Source organism: Rana temporaria, chromosome 13 (assembly GCF_905171775.1).
Source record: "Rana temporaria chromosome 13, aRanTem1.1, whole genome shotgun sequence".
In the NCBI taxonomy this organism is placed as follows: Eukaryota; Metazoa; Chordata; class Amphibia; order Anura; family Ranidae; genus Rana; species Rana temporaria.
The window spans coordinates 73,665,217-73,686,167 of NC_053501.1; the positions used below are offsets into that span (position 1 = coordinate 73,665,217).

General features: G+C 44.8%; 1 protein-coding gene across 3 annotated transcripts in view; it reads right to left on the bottom strand.

The window, feature by feature from the left end:
- Nucleotides 1-20,717, bottom strand: part of LRRC71 (leucine rich repeat containing 71) — a 71,942-nt gene extending 51,225 nt beyond the window's left edge. The window contains exons 1-5 of one of the 3 annotated variants that reach the window (XM_040333803.1): nucleotides 20,510-20,717; nucleotides 17,774-17,862; nucleotides 7,777-7,812; nucleotides 2,796-2,930; nucleotides 248-382 (exon numbers count right to left, since the gene is read on the bottom strand). In XM_040333803.1, coding sequence (XP_040189737.1) covers nucleotides 248-382; nucleotides 2,796-2,930; nucleotides 7,777-7,812; nucleotides 17,774-17,843 — 376 coding nt within the window. In that variant the 5' untranslated portion in view covers nucleotides 17,844-17,862; nucleotides 20,510-20,717. Of the gene's footprint in view, nucleotides 1-247; nucleotides 386-2,795; nucleotides 2,931-7,776; nucleotides 7,813-17,773; nucleotides 17,863-20,509 lie in introns of all 3 variants that reach the window. The other 2 variants (XM_040333802.1, XM_040333804.1) reach the window with 2 other exon arrangements.
- Nucleotides 20,718-20,951: the final 234 nt, after the last annotated feature.

Consider the following 20,951-nt stretch of genomic DNA (forward strand, 5'->3'; position numbering starts at 1 on the left):
TTGCTGAAAACCTACAGAGAATACTAGTTGTCTGGCTTTATGTCATTAAATGTTAGAATTTCTTCTCTCCATACTTGATCTATGTTAATAACACAACAAGCAATGAAGCCATTGGCAGGCTTCATTAATATGTCCCCAGGCTGTCTTTTTTAAATCTTCCATACCTTCATTCATTGTTGTGTTTTTCATAAATTAATCTGCCAGCATCTGAAATCAAAGGGTAGAATATGAATATTAGGAATGTCACCTCTGATAGAAATTTCCCGCACAGATCTCCCATCTTCATTGTCCACTTCAATTTGGATACTTGGCTTGAAGTACGAGAAGCGGTCTTTGATATGGGCAATCGGGCTGTCTTTGTCTGAAGTCCAGTCTGTATCATCTGCTGGTAAATACAATTCTACATTACACTTCTACAATGTATGGTACATTAATACAATACTGGTGACCCCACAATAGGGATAAAACTTTTTTTGCTGAAGGTAGTTTAACAAGACACATGGCCACTCATTAAAATTAGAAGAAAAGAGGCTTAACCTTAAACTGCGTAGTGGGTTCTTTATCGTAGAGCGGCAAGGATATGGAATTCCCTTCCACAGGTGGTGGTCTCAGCGGGGGGCATCAATGGTTTCAAGAAACTATTAGATAAGCACCTATACGACCACAACATACAGGGATATACAAGGTAATACTGACATATAATCATACACATAGGTTGGACTTGTGTATTTTTTCAACCTCATCTACTATGTAAGTATGGGGCTGATTTACTATGAACAATGCGCTGTGCCGGTTCATGCCTTAATTGGTGCACCGGATAAATCATTAATTGAGCGTGTGAACTGGCGCAGCAGACGGGCGCAATGCAACAATAAATATGTAAACGGTAGAAGCCACGGAACACCCTTTAGAAGTGTATGGGAGAAATCAAAAGTGTTAATTTTAAAGGTTAATATGCAAGTTTTTGTCATAAAAAGTATTTGGGGACCTGGGTCCTGCCCCAGGGGACATGTATCAATGGCAAAAAAAGGTTAAAAAAACAGCCGTTTTTTTCGGGAGCAGTGAATTTAATAATGCTTAAAGTGAAACAATAAAAGTGAAATATTCTTTTAAATTTCGTACCTAGGGGGGGGGGGGTGTATAGTATGCCTGTAAAGCAGCGCTTGTTTCCCGTGCTTAGAACTGTCCCTGCACAAAATGTAATTTCTGAAGGAAAAAAAGTCATTTAAAATCACGGCTATAATGAATTGTCGGATGCCGGCAATACAGAAAAAAGTAATTGATAAAAAAAAATGCGTGGGGGTCCCCCCAAATTCAATTTCCAGGCCCTTCAGGTCTGGTATGGATATTAAGGGGAACCCCCAAAAATCCACACCAGACCCTTTACCTGAGCACGCAACCTGGCAGGCCGCAGGAAAAGAGGGGGGACGAGAGAGCGCCCCCCCCCTCCTGAACCGTACCAGGCCACATGCCCTCATCATTGGGAGGATGCTTTGGGGTCTGTGACCCCTCAAAGCACCATGTCCACATGTTGATGGGGACAAGGGCCTCATCCCCACAAACCTTGCCAGGTGGTTGTGGGGGTATGCGAGCAGGGGGCTTATCGGCTCTCCCCCCCCTCTTTTCCTGGGGCCTGCAAGGTTGTGTGCCCGGGGGGAACTCCATGCCATTTTTTTTTTAATTTGGAGTGGAGTTCCCCTTAAAATCCATACCAGACCTGAAGGGCCTGGTATGGATATTTGGGGGGAACCCCACGTCATTTTTTTTTTAAATTTGACGCAAGTTCCCCTTAATATCCATACCAGACCTGAAGGGCCTGGTAATTGAATTTGGGGGGACCCCACGCTTTTTTTTTCTTTTTATCAATGATTTTCAATAACTTTTCTCTGTATTCTTTATAGCCACGAGTACTTTTGTGTGTTTCCTAATTGGAACAGCTGAGACGCATATGTCGTGGATTGCATCGCTTCCAGTGACAAGCCCGGCCGATGCCTCCCCTCAAGCTGCGTGTGTACCTGCCTGCTTATACCAAGTTTTACCCTGTAAGTAATTTTAATAAAAGATGGTATCACACTATCTCCGCTTTTTGTGGCTCATTGTGGTGGAGCCGTCTGAACTTTCCAGATTGGAGAACCTGTATTGGAATATGCATATACTAATGGAGAGCAGTTTCTGTTGAATCCACTGGGGATTGGTTTTGGTCTGGGAGAGATCGCAAGAGAGAGGACCCTATTAAAGAACCCTTTACATGCCTGATGGTCATTTATGGCCGTATACATTTGGTGAGAGCATTTGATTGTCACATCGGGTGGAGCACTTTATGTATGCATGTTTCACTTTTCTGAAAGCACGGTGGTTGGAGAACATACATTTGGAATACAGCATTTATATATTATGAAATCCATATCTGCACTCATATGAACTTTTCAACACAACCTTATTTGTTTATTTTATGGACATTCATTTTACACTTGTTGCACGCATTTTATTATTATCCACCAAAAGAAAGCTCTATTTTGTTTGGGTGCAGCGTCACACGACCGCGCAATTGTCAGTTAAAGCGACGCAGTGCCGAATCGCAAAAAATGGCCCAGTCATTGAGCAGCCAAATCTTCCGGGGCTGAAGTGGTTAAGGTAAAAAAAAAACTTTCAATGTCAGCTCCCCCTTACCTTAAATTAATCAAATTCTGTGAGCGGGAAGGGAGCTGAGCACTGTGTGTGTCAATAGACAATAGAGGAGGTCGTTCTGCTGTACCCCACTCTGTATAGGTCCAGCATGTAAAGTCAGAGCTTACCAAAGGCAGTTTTCTCAGATGTCGGTGTACTGGGCATTCGCGGTCGGTTCACAACTCTTGGAAATTCTGTATAGCCCAGGCGCCTACAGAGCTCAGTGAAGTCTTGTTCGAGGTTTCCAGTGCACTGGTAGTCATCTGTAACCAAAGTGTCACAATAATTAAAGGCAATCCTATAATTTATTATCGCTCTCACTTCGTAGTTTTCTGCAGAATACTCACACACATTGAAAAGTTAAAAAAACAAAGAGCCACTATTGACATTGGGCTAGATTCACGTACCTGCGCTTGTTCTTACGGCGGCGCAGCGTATAGTATTTACGCTACGCCGCTGTAACTTACAGGAGCAAGTGCAGTATTCACAAAGCACTTGCTCCGTAAGTTGCGGCGACGTAGCGTAAATGGGGCCGGCGTAAGCGCGCGTAATTCAAATGTGGAAGGGGGGCGTGTTTTATGTAAATTTATGATGACCTGACGTGATTGACGTTTTGTACGTCACATGCATGCGCCGTCCGTGTACATATCCCAGTGTGCATTGCTCCCAAGTACGCCGCAACGACGTATTGGTTTGGACGTGAACGTAAATTATGTCCAGCCCTATTCGCGAACGACTTACGCAAACGACGTAAAAAATTAAAATTTCGAAGCGGGAACGACGTCCATACTTAACATTGGCTGCGCCTCCTAATAGCAGGAACAACCTTACGCCGAAAAAGCCTAACGTAAACAACGTAAATAAATTGCGCCGGCCGTACGTACGTTTGTGAATCGGCGTATCTAGGTAATCTGCATATTCCCTGCCAAAAACAACGGAAGCGCCCCTAGCGGCTGACGTAATATTGCACACAATTATACACCGCTGCATTCAAGTTACGTCGGCGGAGGAAGTCTATTTTTTGAGCGTATCTGCCTTTGAGAATCGGCGTAACGATACGCCGGCGCAGATTTGAAATTACGGCGGCGTACCTGGAGATACGCCGCCGTAATAGCTACCTGAATCTAGCCCATTGCTATTAATAATGGGAAAAGGCACAGGCACACAGTCAATGTGTACAACCAAATCACCAAAGAAACACCCAGTACTTCCTGATACAGAGGAACACAGGGCATGGATCGCCCATTGCCCGGTACAATTGCTGTCAAGTGGGGGCAAGCAGATGGAAGGCAGCATGCACAGCCTTTTCTAAAACTGACTACAGATGCTACGATTTGATTGGACATACCTCTATAGCTCTACCAAAATCCATGTATTCTGAAGGCTGCCCCTATTGAATGCAGATTAAGGTAGGCTCTCACATTAGATCTAAAAGGGACTACATAGAAACTGTACAATAAGATTGAAATTAGTTTGTCCAGTTAAAGATTTAACTCAGTTACTTATTTAGCAAGCACAGCCTGCATACATTCCATCATGTAAAATGAACCTGTTACTTTGCCAAGAATGAACAAATGAATAGGTATACTTTAATATAATTTTTAAATGCAGGTATTGGAGGGGCATTCTGATCCTGGTGACACTAATTAGTGACTGACAAAATAGATTTAAAGTGGTTGTAAAACCTTACATATACCCAGTGAAGTGATTGGCCTCAGGTGATACACAGAGATGAAACAAATCCTCTTCATAAGTTGTATCAGTCTATCTATAGTCTTTTCTTCTCTACAGCCGTTCAAAGTGATGAATTTATAAAGCTTGTCTGAGAGTTCAGAAAAAAGTTGATGGAGAGAGCTGAAGTTACTCTGCAGAGCTTATAGAGGAGAGCTCTGAGAGCTACACAAAGCACACAGGAACTGAGTTGAGGCTGTCATCTGCTGGAGCTCTCTCCCCTGTCACCAGTTTTCTCTTTGTGTCAGGAAAACTTGTCAGAAGTGATTCCTACTGATAGCAGAGGTGGCCCCCAGATCCTGCTCTTTAATAACAAAGGGGCGGAGGCCACCCGTTGAAGTCACCTGGTGGACCCGCCCCTTGTGACGTCATTGACTGAGAGCATGCTGGGTCATTGATGTCACAAGGGGTGGTGTCACCGATATTTACTGGTTGTTAGGGACACTGGTGACCCCGCTCCTAAGTCAGGGCTCTTAATGCTGCCTAAGCACAGCAGCGTTATGGTCCCCTGTCCCTCAAAACTGGGGTAATGCATTCGGCAAGATAGGTGGCCGCGAGGCTCCTGTGAGTGCAAGGCCTTAGGCGACCGCCTAATTTTCCTAATTGAAGAGCCGCCTCTGCATGTAGTCCTCTTAATTGAGAAAAATACACACTATAGAGGGATATGCTTTGTTCATATTTAATGTCTGAGGTTTACAACAAGTAAGCACCTCTGTATAATGCAACAGCTGCCCTGGCAAAAGTTTAGTTTAGTTCCCTAAACCCACAATAACCTGGTATGATGCTTAATTAATGAGAAACTAGCAGTTATTCAAAATATTAGGTTACATTGAATAGAACATTACTTACCTGATAGGCTGTAGACCATCGAAGGAAACCAAAGCCTGTGACTAGTCATGAGCTAAGATTCGGGCTGAACCCATTGTAAGATATCAAATGATAGCAGGCTGCCGGCTCATTCAGCTGCAACTGGCGAATTTCGCGCCCCATTGCTGCATATAACAAAGTAGCAAGGATGCTGGTGACATAACTGACTTAATATAGCCACATGACCAATTGGGCCAATGGCTTGCTATCATGTGACAGCTTCCCGAGGGTTTGGGCTGCACTTGGTTCAGCATGAACCATACTTCATCACTACCTGTGATCTGACATAGGCACACAGTTTAGGAATTAGGACTTAAAGCGGTTGTAAACCCCCATCTACTCCCCTAACTAGTAACACCTTCTTAAAGCTAGTGTCCCGCTGCATCCATCGATCGTTATCAAGTAAATGTCACTATTCGTTTTATGGTTTAAATCCTTACCTTTGTGAAGTCTCTTTCCTCTACTATGCCGGCGCCATTGATTACGATGGCTGTAATCCCGCGCGTGCGCACTACGGCAAATATTCAAGCCTCTTCTTCGTTTCCGGTTACTATGGAAATGAAGAGAAGCCCTTCACAGCGTACACCAGGAAGCTGTTATCAGAGCTTCCAGAGCATGCTGCAGATGCTTGTCTTGCGCCTTCATACCTTGTGACGTAGGAATCACAAGGTAAACATCCATGAGCCTCTGCGGGGGGAGGAAATCACACTGCAAACCATCGCGCGATGTCGGGGCTGACGTCAACAGCAGGAAATGACGCAGCCCCGACATGAACAGAGATTTTGGCCGGCATGGTCTCGTCTGGCCGGTCCAGCTATCAGACGGCGCATGTGCGGAGTGACGTCACCACTCGGGATATCGGCGATATCCCGAGAAGGAAGAAGGTAAGGAAAAAAACAAACAGAGCGACACATTGGGGATATAAAGATACATGTGTAACTAGAAAGAGTAAAATTTGGGTTTACAACCGCTTTAACTGGAAGCATGCTTATTTTAGGTCCCCATGTAGTGAACCCAGGAAGGAGGATGACAGCTCTGGCAAACCAAGTCAGCAGTTCTCATTTTTGTATGCTTGCAGGTTCTCTTTAAGGTATAACTTCACTTTTAGTAGGGTTAGAAATATCCAAAAAGCAGGTAGGAATGGAAGGGCAAAGGGGGGAATAGAAAGAGAATAGGTTGAGTATATCGTAGGATAGGCATACAGACGGTAAGGAGGTATTTTGGGTTCATACCACAGTTGCGAAACATCAGTTAATGGCCATGTACATCAATTCAAGCATTCCACATTTTATGGAATTTATTTGGGCAGTTTCTACTCCATATCTTACTTTATTTATAGGCAAATTGCTAATAGTGGCATTCCAAGCAGACAGAATAGGAGGGGTAGAGAGTTTCCAATTAAGGAGGAGAATTTGACCTTTATGCTTCCCATACCCCATACCATACCCCATATCTTCAGCCTGAGTTCTCCATTGTGTAGAACTGCTCAGTGCCATAGGTAAATGTCCAGGCAGTATCCAGCTCCTACTTTGCATGCTTACCACTTTGTATTCATTCCTAAGGCTGATCCAAACACATTGGTTTGAACTAGATGGACTTGCAATTATTGGTTGAATTAGATAAAGACTTTTTTAACCTGACTAACTATGTAACATGGCAGCACCCCAGCCATCCAGAGGTGTAAAACTCTTCTCCATGTAATTAGGGTGACCACATTTCCAAACTACCATTCAGGGACACCCCCCTTCTCAAAAATCAGCTTGTGCTGTAACGAATCACAGCACAGTAATTGGACACAAGAGGCGGGATTTATGATTTCGCCAATCACAAGCCGGGGCAGGGATTGTGCTCCTCCAGGCATTCCCGGCCAGGACAAGTACTGTCGGTGAGTAAAGCGGTGATGTGGCTGCCTTTTTTGGGGGCATCAGATTGGCCCGGGGGGTGGCTGTGTCAGTTTCATTCCGGGACACTGTACTGTCTTGGAATGAAGGTGCCCGGGACAGATCTGCAAAATGCGGGACTGTCCCGGGCAATCCGGGACATGTGGTCACCCTACATGTAATGGGGACTTATTTTCTGCAAAAACTATGCAGCTCCCTGCAGGTTTACATAGTAAAGGTGGAGGCATTTAAATGATGACAACAACAAGAACAACACTGACAACAACAAGGACAACATTCATAGTCCACATGCATGGACTATGCATGTGCCATCTGTGTAGGCACAAGGCCTTGTCAACCAAAAACCGGAACTGCTTAGAAAAGGACCTTAATGGCAGGATCATCATGTATTTTTGGGGAAATGAAAGGTAAAGATTAATAAAATTACTTTTGAAATACTGTACCTTTAACATATTATGGTTTACATGAGTTTTTAGTGATTGGGATTACACATCATTTTTAATGTTGGTAGTATTCATAACACTTAATCCTAAAATACCTCTGTTGTTCACTACCCAGGGCTAGTAATAAAATACTGAGAAAAAAAAACAAAACTGCACTCTCTTCTTACCAGCTGACAGTGATGTTTTGTCTTGGGGACCAACACCTTAAACAAAAAAATACATAAAAATTACATTACAAAGTATTTAGCATTGTTATATAGCAGGACGGTACTTTGTCAGCCAAGCCCAGAAACATTCTAGTAATATCAAGCAAATGGCACATCTCTTGTTTAGCCTAATCACTTAAAAACAAGATAACCATGAAGAACACTTCATATGGGTTAAGCCTAGTACACACTATGGGCTAGATTCAGATAGAATGGTCTATCTATCCGCCCGGCGTAACGTATCTCAGATACGTTACGCCGCCGTAATTTAGGGCGCAAGTTCTGTATTCCATACTGTGTGCTTTGTGTAGCTCTCAGAGCTCTCCTCTATAAGCTCTGCAGAGTAACTTCAGCTCTCTCCATCCCCTTTTTTCTGAACTCTCAGGCCCCGTACTCACGACCAAACATGTCTGCTGAAACTGGTCCGCAGACCAGTTTCAGCAGACATGTTTGGCCGTGTGTTGGCCCGAGCGGACCATTTTCGGGCGGATCGGACAGGTTTCCAGCGGACAACTGTTTCCTGGACTTGCTTTAAAACAGTCCGCTGGAAACCTGTCCGCCCGGACATGTACGGTCGTCTGTACAGACCTACCGTACATGTCCTGCCGCCCGCCATCCCTCGCATGCGTCGAATGACTTCGACGCATGCGTGGAAGCATTTTAAAGGCGGGCCGCCCACGTCGCCGCGTCATTGTCGCGGCGACACCGCGTCATCGACGCGGCGACACCGCGGACACGCCCCGCGTATTGTTTACGCGCGGACCTCTGTTCGATGGTGTGTGCAGCCATCGAACAGAAGTCCCCGGGCAGTCCCCGGGCAGACATGTCCGATGGAAACGGTCTGCAGACCGTTTTCATCGGACATGTCTGGCCGTGAGTACAAGGCCTCAGACAAGCTTTATAAATTCATCACTTTGAACGGCTGTAGAGAAGAAAAGACTATAGATAGACTGATACAACTTATGAAGAGGATTTGTTTCATCTCTGTGTATCACCTGAGGCCAATCACTTCACTGGGTATATTTAAGGTTTTACAACCACTTTAAGGGCAGAGAAGGTCAACCAAACTGATAAGAGGCATGGAGGAGCTCAGCTATGAGGAAAGATTAGAGGAACTGAATTTATTCACTCTTGAGAAGAGAAGAATAAGGGGGGATATGATCAACATGTACAAATATATAAGAGGTCCATATAGTGAACTTGGTGTTGAGTTATTCACTTTACGGTCAACACTGAGGACAAGGGGGCACTCTTTACGTCTAGAGGAAAAGAGATTTCACCTCCAAATACGGAAAGGTTTCTTCACAGTAAGAGCTGTGAAAATGTGGAACAGACTCCCTCCAGAGGTGGTTCTGGCCAGCTCAGTAGATTGCTTTAAGAAAGGCCTGGATACTTTCCTAAATGTACATAATATAACTGAGTACTAAGATTTGTAGGTAAAGTTGATCCAGGGTAAATCCGATTGCCTCTCGGGGGATCAGGAAGGAATTTTTCCCCCTGCTGTAGCAAATTGGATCATGCTCTGCTGGGGTTTTTTGCCTTCCTCTGGATCAACTGTGGGTATGGAGTTGGGTGTATAGGATTTTACTGTGTTTTTTATTTTGTTTTTTTATTTTTTGTGGTTGAACTGGATGGACTTGTGTCTTTTTTCAACCTGACTAACTATGTAACGATGTAACTATGTAACTATGTAAATCTATTTTGTCAGTCACTAATTAGTGTCACCAGGATCAGAATGCCCCCCCTGCATTTTAAAATTATCTTAAAGTATACATATTAATTTGTTCATTCTTATATCTGGAAGTCTGTTTTATTTCACTGAAGAATAAAAAGAGGATTGCTCAGCGCTGGATTAACTCTGTGTGGCAAGATGATAGGAAATCGTATTCTCTACATTGTGACATCAAATTTTTTTTTCGAGTTTACATCCACTTTAATTGTACATGGGGTGCGCTATGAGTATCTTCCTATTCCTTTTTTGAACCATAACTACATCACAGACAGCAAGGACAGGTCTTTTAAAGGGACCCAGCAAATAAGAGCTGGAATCACGCAGATCACGCTCTAAAAGCGCTTATGACCTATTTAATTTAGGTCTTATATAAAGGTGAGCAGGAATTTCACTAAGAGGTGGAGGGGAAGCACTGAGGATTACAGCAAATACCCTTTTGAGCACATTTCTCGAAAGATTGGTGACACAGTAATAATTGTGAACTATGTGAATGGTGAACGTATTTAACCTCTTCAGGCCCAGGCCAATTCTGACATTTCGCTCCTATATGTAAAAATCATAATTTTTTTGCTAGAAAATTACATAGAAACCCCAAACACTATATATATGTTTTTTTTTTTTAGAAAAGACCCTAGAGAATACAATAGCGGTCATTGCAACTTTTTATCTCGCTCGGTGTTTGCGCATCAATTTTTCAAACACGTTTTTTGGGGGAAATTGCACACGCTCGTGGAATGGCGCCAAACTTTGTACTTAAAAACTCCCATAGGTGACGCTTTAATTTTTTTTTTACTTGGTTACATGTTTTGAGTTACAGAGGAGGTCTAGGGCTAAAATTATTTCTCTCGCTCTAACGTTCGCGGCAACACCTCACATGTGTGGTTTGAACACCGTTTTCATATGTGGGCGGGACTTACGTATGTGTTCGCTTCTGCGTGCTAGCACACGGGGACAGGGGCAATTAAAAAAAAAAATGTTTTTTATTGTTAATTTTACTTAAAAAAATAATAATTTGATCACTTTAAAAAATACAAATACAATTTTGATCACTTTTATTACTACTACAAGGAATTTAAACACTTATGGTGTAGGGAATCGCCAGTTGAAAATGCCAATATCTGAATGATGTCTGTAGCTGCAGGCATCATTCAGATATAGCCCCACAAAGCCGAGGACGTCATATGACGGCCAGCGGTCAGCAAGTGGTTAAAGTGGAGGTTCACCCAAAAAATCAATTTTTAACATTACATTCAGCCGAGTCGTCCTAATGACAATCGGCTGTTTTTTTTGTTTTTTTTTTCGTACATACCGTATTTTCACCCCCGCTTCCGGGTATGTCTTCTGAGGGACTGTGCATTCCTAATTGAATGACAGGCTTCCGACCGTCGCATACCGCGCGTCACGAGTTGCCGAAAGAAGCCGAAAGTCGGTGCGCAGGCGCCGTATAGAGCCGCACCGACGTTCGGCTTCTTTCGGCAACTCATGACGCGCTGTATGCGATGGTCGGAAGCATGTCAATCAATTAGGAACGCCCAGTCCCGCAGAAGACATACCCGGAAGCGGCGGTGAAAATACGGTATGCACGCGAAAAAAAAAACCAGCCCATTGTCATTAGGACAACTTGGCTGAATGTAATGTTAAAAATGTATTTCCTGACAGACTCCATGGCAGCCTACATGTGGGTTAATCCCGCCTCTCATACCTCATAGGACCCTACTCCCATAAAGCTTTGCTTCTAGCCATAGACTGTGTATTCAAAGCTCCAATGCCTTGTAAAGCTTTTGAACCAGCCATTGGCAGGTATGCAGTATTGTGGCCAAACGTCCCAGCTATTAGCAGGAGGCCTTCCCCCACAGATGGTGCATCTCTGAGCCTCATGGCTCCCAGACTGGTCGGATCGTTTTTGGTATTGTATTATCTGCATTATTATTTGGCAGCCTGTTTATGTTTGTTGTCTGTCTGCGCTAGTGCCCTTCCTGGTTATGGCGGCTGGAGCGCACCTGCGTTCCAGCCTCTCTCCCCTGAGTCTATTGCGTGTGTGCAAGCCTCCTGCGGTTCGCGCATGCGCAGTTGTGACTGGTACCGCTGTTCGCGCATGCGTGCGAGGTACTTGCAGTCACGCCGGACACTGCGCAGGCGCGCGGAGTACACGGCGGGGCGCGGTGACATCATCAGGAGGCGGCAGCTTTAAAAAGCTGTCAGTCTCAGCATGTTGTTGGGATTCCCTGACGCATGCTGTTTCTGCTTCCAGGCGTATCGCTTGACGTTTAAGGTAGGTGCCTTGTGGCACTCTGTTTTACATCCATACTATTGCCTTCTTTGAATGCCTCACCCTTATGGTCATGTCTTTCTCTGTATGCATCATTTACAGTGTGTGTCCCTGCTATTATGGATGTGTCACCGCCCCCCAGTGGCCAACCCGTACGCCGCAGGTAGGATGGAATTTTTATTTCCTCTACCTGTCTGTTGGGTTTTTAGGTGCAATTTTTTATTTATTTCCTTACCATCAGCCCTTCTAGGTCTGATCTACAGCCCTCAGTACATGAAGAAACTGTTGTTTCTAGAAATCAACATTGTCACTCCAGGTCAAGCTCTAGACATCCCAGATCACCTTCTAGACATCACAGTGAAAAATCTAAAACCACTTCTGACCGTCATTCCCACCGTCATTCCAGCCATTCTGCTAGGAGAGCCTACTGGGGGTGCAGAGCTCAAGTTCCAGAAGGCAAATCCTTCTGTGATCCCTGTTATGCTCGTGCTGCTGGTGAAAGAGGAAATGATGATCAACAGGTGGAGGCTCTGGTCAGAAAGGTGGTTCAGGAGTCTCTAAACAAACCTGATCCCAATTGCAGCATTCCTTCTCCAATTGTTCCAGCTCCAATCCATATTCAGGATGATTCTGAATTACCGGGTCCTTCTCAGCGTAATCGTTCACCAAGTTTGTCTTCTGCTAGTGAAGTAGAAAGTATTGTCAATTCTGCAGGATTTGATTTCTCTCTTGTTCCAAATCTAGTTAAAGCAGTTAAAGCCGCATTAAAGTGGGAGGATCCAGTTGAAGCGCCTTCCAAACAGAGGAAATATTTCAAGCACCTCAAAAAGGAGCGTCCCAGTTTTCCCCTCCTAGGGGAACTTGGAGAAATGATTACTGATGAGTGGACAGCCACGGAAAGGAAAAATGCATTGCTCTCTAAAGTCGCAAAAATGTATCCATTCAAATCTGAAGATGTTAAACATTTAGAATATGCTCCTTTGATTGACGCCGCATTAATGAGGTTAGTGAAACATGTTACTCTACCCCTGGAAGACACTGTTTCATTTAAAGACGGTTTGGATAGGAAGATTGATACAGATCTCAAACGCATATACATTACGGCAGGTATGGCCTGCAAGCCAGCTTTGGCGCTCGCTGCCCTATCTAAAGCAATGGAAGCCTGGACGGATGAAGTGGATTTTACCTTGTCAAATCTATCCGATCATATGTTCAGAGATCTACCAGTCCATGAACTCAGAATGGCGACCGCCTTTCTGGGTGAGGCCTCCCTGGATATTATCCGTTTAGTGGCACGGGTCATGCTCTCTTCTGTCACAGCTAAACGTGCCCTATGGCTTCGCCCTTGGGTAGCCGATCCAGTCTCCAAGCAGGCATGGTGTCGGATTCCCTTTCAGGGGTCCTCCCTGTTTGGGAACAAACTCGATAGTGCTATCACCGGTGCCACAGGGGGTAAGTCGGGGTTCCTTCCCCAGGATCGCCGTCCCTTCAATCAAAGAAAGTTTTTCCCAGACAAGACCAGGATCGCTCAAGGGAGGCTCGTCGGTACAAACCTGGTAGAGAGTTCAGGAAGAAATGGAGAAGAAACCAGCCTTCTGGTCAGAAGGCCGCAAAAGGGGCAACTTCTGGTAACTGTGACGCCCCTAAGTCCTTTTGATATAGGGTCGGCTCAGACGGATCAAGTTGGAGCTCGACTTCTGCAATTCCGCCATGTCTGGGCAGCCTCAATCAAAGACTTTTGGACAATCAAGACAGTATCCGCGGGCCACTCCTGGACATTTGTCAGTCCACCTATACTCCAGTTTGTTCCCACAAATCTACCCTGCTCAGAAGAGAAAAAACAAGTTCTTCTAACATACACAGACACTCTTTTGGCCATACACGTTCCAACGGCAGAAAAATTTCAAGGAATGTATTCACCTCTGTTTATGGTCCTAAAGAAGACTGGCTCCTGGAGGCCAGTGATAGACCTGACACACCTGAACACCTTCATCAAAAAAGAGAAGTTCAAGATGGAGTCCTTACTCACAATACGCCAGACGATTCTACCGGGCGGTTGGTTGATATCTATCGACTTGAAAGATGCCTACTTTCATGTCCCAGTAGCGGTAGAGTTTCAGAAGTACCTTCGCTTTGCAGTGGGCAGTACTCCTCTCCAATTTACTTGTCTCCCGTTCGGGCTTACAACATCGCCTCGAGTGTTTTCAAAGCTCTTACTGGCCGTCGTGGCCTTGATCAGGACAAAAGGTATTCGTCTTCACCATTATTTGGACGACCTGCTGTTACTTTCACAGAGCAACGAACAACTACTGACACATCGGGCCCAAGTCATTCTTACTCTGACCGAGTTGGCTTCTGAACAAAGAGAAAAGTCATCTAGATCCCACACAGTCTCTTGTTTTCCTCGGTGCCCAATTCGACACGGTCCAGAGCACCATTTCCTTACCCTTGGAAAAAATCCCAATAGTTCGGGACAGGATTCGTCTAGCACTGGACTCTCCTTTTCTCAAAGCCTCACTTTGCCTCAAGATAATAGGCACCATGGTGTCCACAATTCCCATGGTGAGGTGGGCACAGTGGAGAATGCGTCCCTTCCAGAAGGGTTTTCTTCAACAATGGGATCCAAGCTCCCGAGATCATTTGGTTCGGATAACCTGGTCAATGCGGGAAAGTCTATTCTGGTGGCTTCTACGGGAGAATCTCCTCAACTGTCTCTCGATAGCCCCTGTCTCTTGGATCACAATTACATCCGACGCCAGCAGCAAAGGCTGGGGTGCTCTTTGTCTAAAGGAAGTAGCTCAAGGGAAGTGGGACTGGTCACCTCGGAAAGTGGTATCCAATGTCCTGGAACTCCGTGCAGCCTTCTGTGCCCTTCAAGCCTTTTTGCATCTAACCAAGGGGTCATCAGTCCTCCTAAGGATGGACAATACGACAGCGGTGTCATACATAAAGAGACAGGGAGGCACTCGCAGTCTTTCCTTACTGAAGGAGATAGAGCCGATCATGTCCTGGGCTCAGACATATCTGACAGATCTGACAGCAGTTTTTCTCCCCGGGGATCAGAATCTACAAGCAGATTTCCTATCGAGGACGACACTCAACAACAACGAGTGGTCTCTCCACAGCGAAGTGTTCAGCTGGATCCTATCACTAGGGTTTGTGCCGGAAGTAGACCTATTTGCATCCCCATGCAACTTCAAACTGGAGAAATTCTTTACGAGAAGTCGCTGTCCCCAGGCGTTCGGGGTGGATGCCCTAACAGACCAGTGGATGTTCCACAGAGCCTATGCCTTTCCTCCAGTCCCAGTCATTCTCCGGTTCCTGTCGAGACTCAGGTGGGAGGAAGTCGAGGTAGTGGCAATAATTCCTTACTGGCCCAACAGGCCCTGGTTTCCATTGTTATGCCAGCTGAGCTTCCGGGATCCAGTTCCACTCCCGATCAGACCTGATCTCCTGTTGCAGGGAGCGACCCCTCACCCTTGCCCGAACCATCTACATCTAATGGTCTGGTTCTTGAGAGGGAAAGGTTGGAAGAACTAGGTTGTCCAAGTCAAGCATTTTCTACCTTGCTAAGTGCTAGGAGACCAAGTACCAACAGGATCTATCAAAGAATATGGTCTAAATTCTCGGTTTACACCTCCTCCATAAACGGTTCACCTAAGGATCCCAGAGTTCAAGATGTTTTGGGTTTTCTCCAGACAGGGCTAGACCTGCCATTGTCAGTCAGTTCCCTGAGGGTTCAAGTGTCAGCAATATCTGCCTTCACAGGAATATCCTGGGCTAAACACGTCCTTGTCAGACAGTTCTTCAAAGGAGCTATGAGGCTGAGACCTCTAAGAAAACCAAGGTTCTCCAAATGGGACCTCCCATTGGTTTTGGACTTTTTCTCAGAAGAACAAAATCTGGTTCATCTATCTATTAAAGATCTTTCCCTCAAGGTTGTCTTTCTTGTTGCCATAACATCTGCTAAAAGAGTTTCTGAAATTGGTTCCCTAGGATTCAAAGAACCATTTCTCACTTTCTTTCCAGACCGCGTTGTTTTGGTCCCGATGCCGGGGTCCAAGCCCAAGGTAACATCAGTTTTTCAAGAAAACCAAGAAATTGTCCTTCCCACTTTTCGCTCCTCTGAGGACTCTATTGTTCATCCTCTGGATGTTGGGGAAGTCCTAAAACAATATTTGAAAGCTACAGCATCCTTCCGCAAAACGGATCATTTGTTTGTTTCTTTTCATGGCAAGAACAAAGGAATGCAGGCTTCTTCTAGAACCATTTCAACATGGATCCTCCAAGCTATTCACAGGGCTTATAAGGCAAAAGGGTTGGCTCCTCCTGAAGCGGTAACTGCTCACTCCACTCGGAGCATCTCGACATCATGGGCGGCTGCCCGACATGTTTCTCCGGAAGTTATCTGCAAAGCTGCTTCCTGGTCGTCTTTAAATACTTTTGTGACGCACTATTGCGTAGAACCGGCTTCTTTATCGTCGGTTAATTTTGGTTTGCATGTTTTATCTGTTGACAATGTCAATTAAACCTTCTTTTTTGTTAACCAGCAATTGCCCACCCGGGTGTGTTTGGCTAGTCATTTCCCACACGTAGGCTGCCATGGAGTCTGTCAGGAAAAAGGAAAATTTATATGAAATACTTACCGTAATTTTCCTTTCCTGATGGACTCCATGGCAGCCGGAGTTCCCTCCCCTTTGCTGGAGTAGGCTATATTACGGAACACAGTCTATGGCTAGAAGCAAAGCTTTATGGGAGTAGGGTCCTATGAGGTATGAGAGGCGGGATTAACCCACACGTAGGCTGCCATGGAGTCCATCAGGAAAGGAAAATTACGGTAAGTATTTCATATAAATTTTCCTTTTTTTGGGTGAACCCCCGCTTTAAAGTAATTCTAAAGGTAGAAAGTTTTTTACCTCAATGTATTCTTTGCATTAGGGTAAAAAAATCTTCTGTGCGCAGCACTTGCTGTGCCCTTTATGAACTCCAGCTGCTGTCAATCAAATCATGTAATATGGGATCAGGGGCGGGGCCAAGTTCTGCTGTCTGTGTCAATGTACACAGCAGATGGACTCAGGAGTGAGCTCGCACGGGCACCCGATCAAGAGAAGGAGGCTTGGGGCGCTGGCAGTGGACTCCAGAAGAACAGGAGCTGCTCTGCAAAACTATTGCACAGAGCAGATAAGTATAGGCATATTTTTTTTTTTTTAAACACAAAGGGGCAGATCCACATACATCTGCGCCGGGCGCAGCGTATGTAAGATACGCTACGCCGCTGTAACTTACTTTGCTTTGGTTTGAATCCTCAACGAATTTGCGCCGTAAGTTACAGCGGCGTAGTGTATCTCTCGCGGCGTAAGGGCGCGGAATTCAAATGGATCTAATGGGGGTGTGTTTTATGTTAATACGTTGTGACCTGACGTAAACAACGTTTTTTGGGAACTGTGCATGCGCCATCCCTGGGGGTATCCCAGTGCGCATGCTCGAAATTAAACCGAAACCCGCCAATGCTTACGACGGTGACGTCATTCTACGCAAATTCCTATTCGCAAACGACTTACGCAAACGACGTAGAAAATTCAAAATTGTACGCAGGAAGGACGGCCATACTTAACATTGAGTACGCCTCAGTATAGCAGCTTTAACTATACGCCGGAAAAAGCCGAACGCAAACGACGGAAAAAAAGCGACGGGCCAACGTACGTTCGTGGATCGCCGTAAATAGCTCATTTGCATACTCGACGCGGATTACGACAGGAACGCCACCTAGCGGCCGCCGAAAAATTGCATCTTAGATCCGACGGCGTATGAAGACGTACGCCTGTCGGATCTAGCCGAGATGCCGTCGTATCTTGTTTTGAGGATTCAAAACAAAGATACGACGCGGGAATTTTGAAATTTCTTTGTGGATCTACCCCAAAAGGTTTACAACCACTTTAAGGGGTTCAATGTAGTACCTGCACTTTGGGAGTCATTCTCATTTTCTTTCAGTGTCTTGTCTTTCAGCTTCTCAGCTTTCTTTCCCATAGCCACAGTTCTGATGATCCTGCAAGTGTCAAAGGAAGCAGGTAAAGTATATCCAAACCCAAGATCAAAAATGTCATATATTGCAGCTTACCAAGCATTAGATGAAGTGCCTGCATTAGGTTCATTTTTACACGCTATTTTCTTTTTTTTTTTTACCTGTTTTCCTGACAGTAACTCATTTCCTGTCCTGAGATGACAACGCTCACCAACTGTTAGGCTCCATGCACACAGAAGCTGATAAAATGCAGTTTATTGGTGTTTTTTTTAAAAGCCCATAAACTGAACTCTATGTTAGCCGATGTGCCCATGCACACATGGGCGTTTTTTAGCGTTAATGAGCTTTGGAGTTTATTGGCTTTTTTCTGAACACCCGAAATTTGCATTCAAAGTGACATTTTTTGGTGGGAAAAAATGCAAAAAAGCACAAAACGCTGAAAAACGCTAATTAACGCTCAAAAACGCTGCTCGCCAGCGTTTTTTAGTGTTTTTGAATCCATTGAAAAAAAAAAGGCTAAAAAACTGTACACTGAAAAACGCTAATAAACGCTATTGCAAAAACGCTAAAAAGCGTTGAAAGGCTCCCTGCAAAGCGCCCCAAATATGCTGCTTGCAGGACTTTTTTTAACGCCCCCTGAAAAAATAAAAGCATTTATAAATTTTTTCAAAAAATATGAACTTAGTGGACCATTGTAATTTTGACAGAAAAAATGTATGTTTATATTTAACCACTTCAAGACTAGACTGTTGCACCCCCTTCATGCCCAGACCGTTTTTCAGTTTTCAGCACTGTCGTGCTTTGAATGACAATTTCTCAGTCACAGCACTCTGAAATTGTTATTGGTGACCCCACAATAGGGATAAAACTTTTTCTTGGAAGGGAGTTTAACAAGACACGTGGCCACTCATTAAAATGAGAAGAAAAGAGATTTAACCTTAAACTACATAGAGGGTTCTTGCCCTGAGCGGCAAGGATGTGGAATTCCCTTCCACAGGCGGTGGTCTCAGCGGGGGCATCGATAGTTTAAAAAAACTATAAGATAAGCATCTAAACTAACACAACATATAGGGATATACAATGTAATACTGACATATAGACCCCTTTCACACTGGGGCATTTTTCAGGCGCTTTGGTGTTAAAAAAAAAGTGCCTCAATGGGAAGGAGGGTTTAGGAGCGGTGTATTCAACGCTCCTAAAGTGCTGCAGAGAAGCTGCTTGCAGGACTTTTTTTGACGCCCTGCCAGCGCAGCGCCTCAGTGTGAAAGCACTCAGGCTTTCACATTGGGATTGCAGATGCAGCTTCTTTCAGGTGCTTTACATGCGTTTTTTTAACGCTAAAGCGCCTGAAAAACGCTCCCGTGTGAAAGGGGTCATAATTACACACATAGGTTGGACTTGATGGGGCCAGATCCACAAAGAACTTACGCCGGCGTATCTATTGATACGCCGCGTAAGTTCTACGATGCGCCGTCGTATCTTTGTTTTGTATCCACAAAACAAAATACGACTGAATGTGGGCTCGATCCGCCTGACGTACGTCTTAGTATGCCGTCGGATCTTACGTGCATATTTACGCTGGCCGCTAGGTGGCGCTTCCGTAGATTTACGTGAGGAATATGCAAATTAGGTAGATACGCCGATTCACAAACATACGTCCGCCCGGTGCATTGTTTTACGTCGTTTACAATTTTTCGGCGTAACGTTACCCCTGGGTCTATGAGGCGTACGCAATGTTAAGTATGGATGTCGGGACAGGGTTGAATTTTCCGTTGTTTACGTCGTTTGCGTAAAACGTTCGCGAATAGGGCTTTGCGTAAATTACGTTCACGTCGAAAGCATTGACTATTTGCGATGTGATTTCGAGCATGTGCACTGGGATACCCCCACGGACGGCACATTCGCCGTTCAAAAAAAATCATTTACGTGGGGTCAAGATGTATTAACATAAAACACGCCCACATTTTAGCAATTTGAATTCCGCACCCTTACGCCGACACATTTACACTACGCCACCGTAACTTACGGCGCAAATTCTTTCTGGATACAGAAAATACGTTCCGGCGGTGTAGTGTATCTGAGATACGCCTGCCTAAAAATAGGCAGATCTTTGTGGATCTGGCCCGATATCTTTTTTCAACCTCACCTACCATGTATATGTAACATCCAAACAGCATCACAGATGTCAATATACTATATTTATTTATTTCTATACACTCACTTTGTTTCTAAAATGACTCTGAAATTCAAGACTTAGCTAGGTGTAGTAAGATATCCGCCGCCGCCTTCTGACTGCAGGTGTTCTGTCAGGTTAGCAAACCTGGTAGCGGTGGAACGCAGGTGTAGCTGGCGGAGCGTCACTTGTCACCTGATCTGACAGAACACCTGCAAATGTCCATGTGTCTGTACCTAAGCTAAAGTGTCTGACAAATGTCCAGGAATACAATAGGAAATCATACTGAAAGCACCTATACAGCTATACATACTGTATTCTAATTGAATATTCATCAATGTGTGTTTCCATAGGTAATGTACAGGTCAAATACAGATCAATCTAAATTAAGTGCAATGACTAATAATGAAAAAGTAATCACGTGTGATGTCACACATTAAAATATAATAACATTCATTTGTTCATAATGGTCAGTATTTGTTCTTATGTGTTCATTACCTGTCAGCCGTCCGAGCTTATGAGAGACGTAATGTGGCGTCGCCTGGAGACGCTTTGTTTACGGCTGTTGTGCGTTCCAATGCCGCACGGTATTTCCGGGTAGAGTGCGTTCCAAGGTCACCATCTCTACTACGCATGTGTGGGAGGGTCACTAGCCGTTGATGCTAATGTGCTCGTGCTTGATACAACAGTGATTTGTAGAACTGGTTTTGCTCGGGTTGTGATTGTGCACTGATGATGCTTTCCTCTGCACTTCGTCATATTTAACAATGGTGTCGCTAAGTAGGCGCGGATTGCACCCGGATGACGTCATCTAAGTTGCCCCTGTCCCGGTGTCTCACATAGCAGAGCGAACTGAAGCCAAAGCCGCCTCCCCCTCCTCTGTTTACATGTAACAGAGCGGAGGAGGGACACTGCTGTGCATCGCCGAGCTTAGGTCTGC